This window comes from Carica papaya, chromosome 1 (genome assembly GCF_054855325.1).
Source record: "Carica papaya isolate Zhongbai chromosome 1, ASM5485532v1, whole genome shotgun sequence".
NCBI lineage: Eukaryota > Viridiplantae > Streptophyta > Magnoliopsida > Brassicales > Caricaceae > Carica > Carica papaya.
The window spans coordinates 24136870-24145760 of NC_142309.1; the positions used below are offsets into that span (position 1 = coordinate 24136870).

The 8891-nt window shown below is 36.3% G+C and overlaps 2 protein-coding genes and 1 long non-coding RNA gene across 4 annotated transcripts; 2 read left to right on the top strand and 1 right to left on the bottom strand.

Moving 5' to 3' along the window:
* Positions 1-234: 234 nt before the first annotated feature.
* LOC110816619 (uncharacterized) lies at positions 235-2867 on the bottom strand. Of its 2 annotated transcripts, none has more exons than XR_015821071.1 (3): positions 2276-2867; positions 661-2187; positions 235-467 (listed from the first exon to the last, which is right to left on the bottom strand). It is a non-coding gene; the product is annotated as an uncharacterized LOC110816619 (long non-coding RNA). The 2 variants fall into 2 exon arrangements; XR_002540053.2 differs by having other exon boundaries at positions 1914-2187; positions 2276-2849.
* Positions 2868-3119: 252 nt separating this feature from the next.
* Positions 3120-6446, top strand: LOC110816609 (uncharacterized). Its single transcript, XM_022044861.2, has 7 exons — positions 3120-3253; positions 3396-3624; positions 3713-3985; positions 5096-5253; positions 5393-5498; positions 5582-5704; positions 6032-6446. The coding sequence occupies exons 2-7, from the start codon at positions 3433-3435 to the stop codon at positions 6170-6172; spliced, it is 993 nt and encodes a 330-aa protein (XP_021900553.1). The 5' UTR covers positions 3120-3253; positions 3396-3432; the 3' UTR covers positions 6173-6446.
* Positions 6447-6713: 267 nt separating this feature from the next.
* Positions 6714-8620, top strand: LOC110816765 (RNA-binding (RRM/RBD/RNP motifs) family protein). Its single transcript, XM_022045082.2, has 4 exons — positions 6714-7181; positions 7265-7363; positions 7806-8093; positions 8214-8620. Exons 1-4 carry the CDS (start codon positions 6819-6821, stop codon positions 8334-8336), a joined length of 873 nt encoding a protein of 290 aa, XP_021900774.2. The 5' UTR covers positions 6714-6818; the 3' UTR covers positions 8337-8620.
* The last annotated feature ends 271 nt before the right edge of the window (positions 8621-8891 follow it).

Here is an 8891-nt window from a genome sequence, read left to right on the forward strand (position 1 = left end):
ATTGTATTATAATATCTATTAATAAGATACATTTTTTATTATTTATTAGACCATTTAAGTAATTATTATGTAGATATCGAGTTGTAAATTTGATTATTAAAATCTAAGATTATCAATCTTGATTCTTAATAATTTTTTTTTATAGATATTATGTTCAACTCTTTTTATTTTATATAAGTAGGTTTCAGATCTTAAACTTGATATATCATATTTTCCTAATTATCTCATCTTAGGTTATCAAAATCTCAACCCTTAACTCATTTAGACACTGTCATGCTTGCTAATCAACTCAAGATCATAGTGTTGTTGTAAGAAATTAATATTCCAGATGTAAGTTGATGATTGTCAATCTCTGATAACCTTTAACCACATAACGTCGTTTGTTTTTCTGACCTTAGCAGATTCACTGCTGACATGCCTTCCACCAGAACCATGAAGACTCCGTTTTTTGGCAAGTGTCTTCACTCCTGCAATATGTGACAAGACTTTTTTAGTTGTAACGGGCCTCAAACTACTAAAGGAAAAGAGAATTTTTTTTTAAAATTATTTGATAGACTCAACAAATCCAAATAAATAGAATTTCTGGTGATAACAAACAAACATCTATTTATAGTTTCTATAGGAGAATATCAGGATGAAAAATTATGGGAAAAACCTCACCTGTTCCACTTTCTTAACAAAGTTAGACATAACTCTCGTTCATTTTTTGCCTCCGAAAATGTACGCCCAGACATAACTTCATATTGGCCAGGCAGTGTTGATAAAAATGATTCAAGAAGTTTCTCTTCCATAAACATTACTTCAGATATGAATCGACTTTCAAAATAAAAAAACATAAATTAAATAAACTTCATTCATGAATTAGCTTTTTTATAATTCACAAAAAAAGGAAAAAAGATCCTAGATACTTCTAAAAAACTGATGCTAGACCCCTTTGAACTGAGTTTAACATTTCGACCAATAGAAACAATCAAAGTTGTGCAAACAATCAACACAATTATGAAATTTGATATCCTTCCAAAATTCAAACTAGTATCCCGTACGTCTAATATCTTATTGACAGAGTAACACCTTAGGAGGGATCAATAAATTTTGTAACCACAATATTTAACATCCAGAAAAACCAACCGCTAATGGAAGCATCCCTGATGGATTCAGACCTGACCTTTCCATACATCAAAGTCTTTAACTTCCAGATTTAACAAGCATTGAAATTGGAATAATTAACTGCACCGAGATCACGTCCCAACGTTTCTAAATATACTCTCCACTGGGAAGTATCCAAAAGTCAATCGCGGAAAGTACACAAAGCTGCAAATCATATTATTATTTCTAAACAAAATGCTAGGGCCCATTGTACTGTTCGGACGATGCTTCAATGTCACCAAGCAAAATAACACACTGCCAAAATAGCTCCTTAAGGTATAAAATTGATTACAAAGAGATTAAAAGAGCAGTTCTTAATAGTTGTCTATGAGTATTGTAACCTTTGGCAACCGTTATGCATCATATCAAGGTAACAAAAGCGTCACATAGCCAGTAAAATTGAAATCCTACTACTTCGAATTCTCAAAAAAGGCAGTCACAACTAAAAGATGTTTGTACCAAAATCACTTGCCAAGGATGTGTTCTGAATATACTTTCAGCAAAATAGTTTACGAGAATTCTACTGATGGGTCATATCACATGTCAATCAAACATCCAAACAATACTAAATTCTAAAGAATACATGTTGACCAACAAAACTTGTGGCTTTTACGTTTTAGCCTCTACCATCACTCCTACATATCCAAAAATGTTATAGCTTGCATACACATGCACTTTCTTTCGAAGCAACAAAACCATTAATCTCAAACAAATCAAAGAAACATACAGGAAATTGAAGGAGAGAAGAAAAGAGGAAATGGAATTACCTCACGAGTATCGTACTGATATGCTTGTAGAACAGCAATTCCTGAGACATCCTTCCCAATTCCTCCAGCAAGTCGCGAGCCCTAATCTCAGCCTTCTTTGCCCCTCATCGGCCCCATTTCCAAAATCCATCGAGGCCTCGCCGTCATGATCGTAAAGCGAGCACTCTCTCTCCCATTTCTTGCACTAAGTCAAAAAACTCGCACACTCCGCGGCCAGTTTCTGGTTCTCTTCTACGAACTTCCTCAGTGCCTGACCATTTAGACTTGCCTTGCCCTACCAAAAAGCCAAAAACAGTCTCATAACACTCACAAATACGTATGAATGCAACATTATATATAAGAACAATACATAATGCACGAACCCTAGCGCGTTCAATGATCTGATCTTTCTCATTCAATTTTGAAAGAAGAAGCAAGTACTGGCCGCGATGCCGACGCTGGGCTTCTTCCGAAACGCGAAGCTTCAGCTGCAAAGTGCGATTGGATATTGGAAGCCCTACGGATTCATCGATCGATTCTTTAATGTAATCGTCGATTTCTTGAAGATTATCCATCTTTTTCACCTCCTTTTTGCTTTTCGCGATCTCCAGACCTAAAAAGAAAACTAGATCGGTTTGCTACTATTGAAAGAAGCCCTGATTGTTAGAGAATCCTAGTCCGGAAATGGTAAGAACAAGAATTTGGATTGTTTGAGCAATTTTTAAAATAAATAAATAAATAATTTGGGGTTGGGCTCGTCTATTTGGCGGGTTTGGCATTTGGTTTTGTAGCCCAAACAAAACCCGGCCCGGTGACGAAAGTCAACACATCTCCCCTTACGTCATCGTCATTCTCGGTTTACTCGCCAGCTTCTTCCTCCTGGTCCTCCTGTCGGGGTTGGAGCAGTTCCAAGAGTTTTAATACTTCTCCATCGGAAAACAGAGACGAGGATTTTCTAGATGAGAGCCCAAGACTTTCAAGAAATTTACACCCTTTACTTATATACACACATATATATATATATATTAAATAAATTGTGATTGAAAAATATATATGGTAATCTTTGGTTATGAGTCCTAATCAGGATGATAAGTATAAAATTATTAACGTAGTGACTTAAAAAAACAAGGGTACCCAACATTTTCGGATGTCTCTAATTATTATTATTATTAGTTTTTAAATTGGACTAACGATATTTTATGGAAGGTTGCCGGGCCGGGGCTACGAAACCAAAATAGCAAACCCGAAAACCCGCCGAATAGACAAGCCCAAACACAAATCATTTATTTATTTTAAAAATTGCTCTAACGGCTATTGCCCTTTCTCGTCAATTTGAATCCTGCGAATAAATGAGCAAAAAGGTGCAAACAATCCAAATTCTTCTTCTTACCATTTCCGGACCAAAACCCTAACCCCCATTTCCAACTGTAAACTAATTCTAGGATTCTCTAACAATCAGGGCTTCTTTCAGTAGCAGCTAATCGATCTAGTTTTCTTTTTTAGTTCTCGGGATCGGAAAAAGCAAAAAGGAGGTGAAAAGATGGATATTCTTCAAGAAATCGATGATTACATGAAAGAATCAATCGACGAATCCGTAGGGCTTCCAGTATCCAATCAGACTTTGCAGCTAAAGCTTCGCGTTTCGGAAGAAGCCCAACGTCGGCTTCGCGGCCAGTACTTGCTTCTTCTTTCAAAATTGAATGAGAAAGATCAGATTATCGAAAGCGCTAGGGTTCGTGCATCATGTATTGTTCTTATATATAATTTTGTATTAATACGTATTCGTGAGTTTTATGCGACTGTTTTTGGCTTTTTGGTAGGGGGAAGCAAGCTTGAATGCTCAGGCACTGAGGAAGTTCGTAGAGGAGAACCAGAAACTGGCCGCGGAGTGTGCGAGCCTTTTGACTCAGTGCAAGAAATGGGAGAGGGAGTGCTCGCTTTACGATCACGACCGCGAGGCCTTGATGGATTTTGGAAACGAGGCTGATGAGAGGGCAAAGGAGGCTGAGATTAGGGCTCGCGACTTGGAGGAGGAATTGGAAAGGATGTCTCAGGAATTGCAGTTCTACAAGCATCAGTACGACACTCGTGGGGTAATTCCATTTCCTCTTTTCTTCTCTCCTTTAATTTCATATATGTTTCCTTCATTTGTTTGCGATTTATGGTTTTGTTGCCTCGAAAGAAAGTGGGTGTGTATGCAAGCTATAATATTTTTGGATGTGTATGAGTGATGATAGTGGCTAAAACCTAAAAGCCGCAAGTTTTGTCGGTCAACATCTATTCATTAGAATTTAGTACTGCTTGGACGTTTGATTAGCATATCATATGACCCATCAGTAGAATTCTTCTTTTTCTTTTCCTAGTAAACTACTTTGCTTAAAGGATATTCAGAACACATCCTTTGCTAGTGCTTTTGGTACAAACATCTTTTAGTTATGACTGCCTTTTTTTAAGAATTTGTGAGTAGTAGGATTTCAATTTTACTGTCTACATAACGTTTTAGTTACCTTGATATGATGCATAGCAGTTGCTAAAAGTTACAATACCCAAAGACAATTATTAAGAACTTCTCTTTTAATCTCTTTGTAACTGATTTTATTCCTTAACGAGCATTCATTTTCGCTGTGTATTAATTTGCTTGATGACACTGAAGCATCGTTCGGACAGTACAATGGATCTTAGCATTTTGTTTAGAAGTAATAATATGATTTGCAACTTTTTGTACTTTCCGTGATTCGATTTGGGTACTTCCCGTGGAGTCTATATTTAGAAAAGATTGGTAAGTGATCCAGGTGCAGTTAATTATTCCAATTTCCATGCTTGTTAAATCTGGAAGTTAAAACTATGATGCATGGTAAGGTGAGGTGTGAATCCATCAGACGGTTCCTTCCATGTTTGGTCTTTCTGGATGTTGAATATTGTGGTTATAAAATTTATTGATCCCTCATGGGTGCTTCTCTGTCAGGAAGAGATTGGACCTATGGGATACTGGTTTAGAATTTTGGAGGAATGTTGAATTTCATGATTATGTTGATTGTCTGCACAACTTTGATTGTTTCTACTGGTAGAAGTGCCAAACTAGTTAAAAGGTGTCTAACATCAGTTTTTGAGGAGTAATGCCAGTATCTTTTTTTTTTCTTTTTAATTGGAGAAGAGCTAATTCATTAATAAAGACTTCAAATTTATATTTTGATACTTTGAAGGTCGACTCATCTCCTGAAGTTATGCCTGCGGAAGAGAAATTACTTGAGTCAATTTTATCAACACTGCCTGGCCAAGATGAAGTTGTGTCTGGGCAGACATTCTTGGAGGCAAACAATGAACAAGAATCATGTCAAACTTTGTTAAGAAAGTGGAACTGGTGAGGTTTTTCCCATAATTTTTTCCTCTCATGAGGTCTTCCTACAGAAACTATTTACTATCACCAGGTATTCTGCTTATTTGGATTGCTGAGTCTGTCAAATAAATTTTTCAAAAAATCTTCTCTTTTCCTTTGGCAGTTTGAGGCCTACAACTAAAAAGGTCTTGTCACTGGTTGCGGAAGTGAGGACACTTGCTAAAGAGAAGGAGCAACTAAGAAAGAACCTTCATTTAGCTGAAGCAGAGGTGAGAAGAATATTATAGCTTCACTTTCTTCTTGCAGTGTCGGTTACCCTAGTCCTTAATTGAAAAGTTACTGGTTTATACAGGGTGAAGTGCTATACAAAGAAAATAAAATATTAAATGAGGAGAATATGTTGTTGAGACAATACCACAAGGAACGTAGTCTTCATGGTTCTGGTGGAAGGCATGCCAACAGTGCATCTGCTAAGGTCAGAAAAACAAATAACGTTCTCTTCTTGTTTAAGGTTATTATTGGAACAAAGTTGAAATCTTGCAAATTTAATTTCTAAACAGATACTTAGTTCAATTAGAAGAGAAAAATACTCACCGAAATGATGTCATTGACTCATGCAATTTCATATAATTGTCATTTTGTTTTTAAATCATCTAGTAGCATTTTCATCAGCTGGTGTTTGCAAATGAATTTCATGTAAAAGTTTTGTATTTATTCTAAACAATATCTAAAGTGTGTATCCCTTGCATATTTTCTTTGCCACCCACCCTTCGATGCTTATTTGATTTAGTTGCAATGACAGAAGAACAAACGGAAATCAAGTCCTAAGAGCAGCAGCAGTCCAATTGAGAAGAAGCTAGACTTTAATGATGTTGATTCGGTTAGACATCCTCTATCACCTTTGCGGTGCAACTCACCTGACTCCAGAATGCGTAAGAAATGACAGCTGCCATATATTTAGCATTTAGTTGTTTCAATATCTTTGTATCTAGGGATGGAGTTACAAGCCAATTAAGAGATGGCTTCCCTGAAGCTAGTTTTTGTTGATTGTTTTATAGTATGGGGAGGTGTTCTTGTTTTTCTTAGTGGGTTAGGTTTAGATTTCTCTGATGTAATGGCATGTTATAACTCTCTTACCAGAGATATGCAGTAACCATAAAAGTGGACTTCTGAAACAAATATGAGAAATACATAATGTGATTATGTTCGGTTGAAAAGGTGTTCGTTATCAATTCTATTTTTGTTTAATTTTATAAAATTATGACCATCTATTTTAAAATCTATTACGTATTAAAAAACGAAAAAATTCATTTTAGATGTATATTTATGAAATATAAGTAATAATATATCATTATTCAAATACCAAATACACATTAATAATAATATAGATTTTTATCGTGGTTGGTGGAATAGAGAAATTAATATCAATTACCAAACGACGTCGGTTCCCCCGGCATTTGACCTCGCAAAAATATCCCTGCATTGTCGCAACTCCTTATCCAAAAGTTGGAATTCCAACGCACGCGTGAACTTCCTCTCGTGTTTGCTTCTGAAGAGCAAAATTAAGCAGCAAACAAAATTCGGTGCTCATGGCTCTACTTCGTCTTCTTCATCAAAGTCCTCTTTCCTATCTTCAAAATCCTCTCGGCCAATCCAATACTAAGCACCATACTCGCACTCCCTCCCGAAATCTTTCCATTTCTTGGTCTCTGTCTTCATGTTCTCGTCTCTCTCATTGTCGTTCTCCTACTCATACTCATACCAACACCTTTTCCACCAAAACCAGAAGCGTTAATGTCTCCGTCGATAACCCACAGCTGCAATCCGAAACAGAGCAAGAAGAAGAAGAGTTTTCTAAAGTGAGGTTGGTCGCGCAGAACGTTCCTTGGACTTGTACTCCTGAAGATATTCGTGCGTTGTTTGAGAAGCATGGGAAAGTTGAAGACGTTGAGGTTTTTAAACTTTATAGGTTTTGAGCTTTTCTCTTAATATTTGTATTGATGTGGCTGTTGTGGTTTTTGATTTGTTGATGTAGCTATCCATGTACAACAAGACAAAGAATAGGGGTTTGGCTTTTGTAACAATGAGTTCACCTGAAGAGGCTCTTGCTGCTCTCAATAATCTCGAATCGTATGTAAGCATATTGTTTAATAAATTCAAACATATATATGCGATATGTAAGTATATATGTTTATATTCTCTGGTTTTTATTTGGTTGTCTAGTTTTTTGCTGTCTTTCTTTTCAACTAGAGAATTCATACATTCATCAATTAGTTAATATACATACACTAAGCGAAATACAATATAAATAACCTTAAAATGCGGACACACGCGGAAGTATAGTCCAACCCAAACACATGACTCTTTGCAGAGGAAGGAATGTAAAAACCATTAAGTTAAGCAGTAGTTGGTAGTTTTTAGGAACTTAATGAGCAGAAATATGAGATAGACTACTTGAATTGTCTCTTTATCTTTTGCAATTCAATCATATAATATATTGTTGTTTCTTAGTTTCTTCTGAATCCTGTTGTTTGTTCAACTTGTACTTTCATTATATTGTGATTTGTGATCGATAGGTATTAGAGGGCCGATATTTGAAGGTCAATTATGCTAAGCCAAAAAAGAAGAAGCCAGCCCCACCTGTGCAACCGAGGCCAGCAGTGACTTTTAACTTGTTTGTGGCAAATTTGCCATTTGATGCCAGGTCTAGACATCTGAAAGATTTTTTTAGTGCTGAAAGGGGCAATATTGTTTCTGCTGAAGTTATCTTTTACGATAATCCGAGAAGGTCCTCGGGTTATGGATTTGTCTCTTTCAAAACCAAGAAAGAGGCTGATGAAGCCCTTTCTACTTTTCAAGGAAAGGTATTTTGGGTTCTAATCTCAATGTATTTCTTAATTGTCTATGGTGCTTATGTATGCCAATACTAGGTGCATTTTCTGTCTGAATCTTGAAATTTTCATGTGAATATTGTTGGCCTGTAGATTTTCATGGGAAGACCAATTAGAGTGGCGCGTGGTAGACAATTTGCAAAATTGCAAGCAAAAGATGCACCGGCTGAGTTGAACCCTGACGAGGAGCATGATAGGGCGGCTGCTGTACATTGAAATCGGGCTTTTAGAGGAAGTCAGATGCTTCATTTGTTGACTTTAAAGCGCCTCTAATTGAGTTTTTGCATTTCCATATTAAATATTTATCATTAAGGTTGTCACTTAGGTTCATAAATAGAAGGATTGTTCGTTGCTACTGTATTGGCAATGATATAAATCAACTTCAAACTGGGAGCATGACTTCCTCCATATGAAACCCGCGTCCAACTATGGTGCCCTGAAGGCATTGTACAATTTTATGTTTTCTAAATCTAATGATTAACCGCTAGCGAGTTACAATATATTGATTTTAAACCATAGCATGGATGTTTCCACGACAATAGTATTTTGGATTGTCCAGATTTTGTGAGGAAGTTATTTGATTTTCATTTTACTTGGTAAAAACTCCCTCTACTTAGTAATGCTGACTTGAAATGTTCTAAAATAACACTCTTCTTCTCCAATTAGTTAGAGATGTGTGCAAAATTGCCTGTCATTGATGGCTCTACTGTAATCCCAACTGAACAAAAGAAATATATGTTTATGTTTCTCCATACCTGAAATGTTTTTACG

Coding starts and splice junctions, on each gene's coding strand:
- LOC110816609 (XM_022044861.2), top strand. CDS start 3,433: ATGGATATTCTTCAAGAAATCGATGATTACATGAAAGAATCAATCGAC. Junction 5,499..5,581: donor TTCATTTAGCTGAAGCAGAG/GTGAGAAGAATA, acceptor TGGTTTATACAG/GGTGAAGTGCTATACAAAGA. Junction 5,705..6,031: donor CCAACAGTGCATCTGCTAAG/GTCAGAAAAACA, acceptor TTGCAATGACAG/AAGAACAAACGGAAATCAAG.
- LOC110816765 (XM_022045082.2), top strand. CDS start 6,819: ATGGCTCTACTTCGTCTTCTTCATCAAAGTCCTCTTTCCTATCTTCAA. Junction 7,182..7,264: donor GGAAAGTTGAAGACGTTGAG/GTTTTTAAACTT, acceptor TTGTTGATGTAG/CTATCCATGTACAACAAGAC. Junction 7,364..7,805: donor TCAATAATCTCGAATCGTAT/GTAAGCATATTG, acceptor TGTGATCGATAG/GTATTAGAGGGCCGATATTT.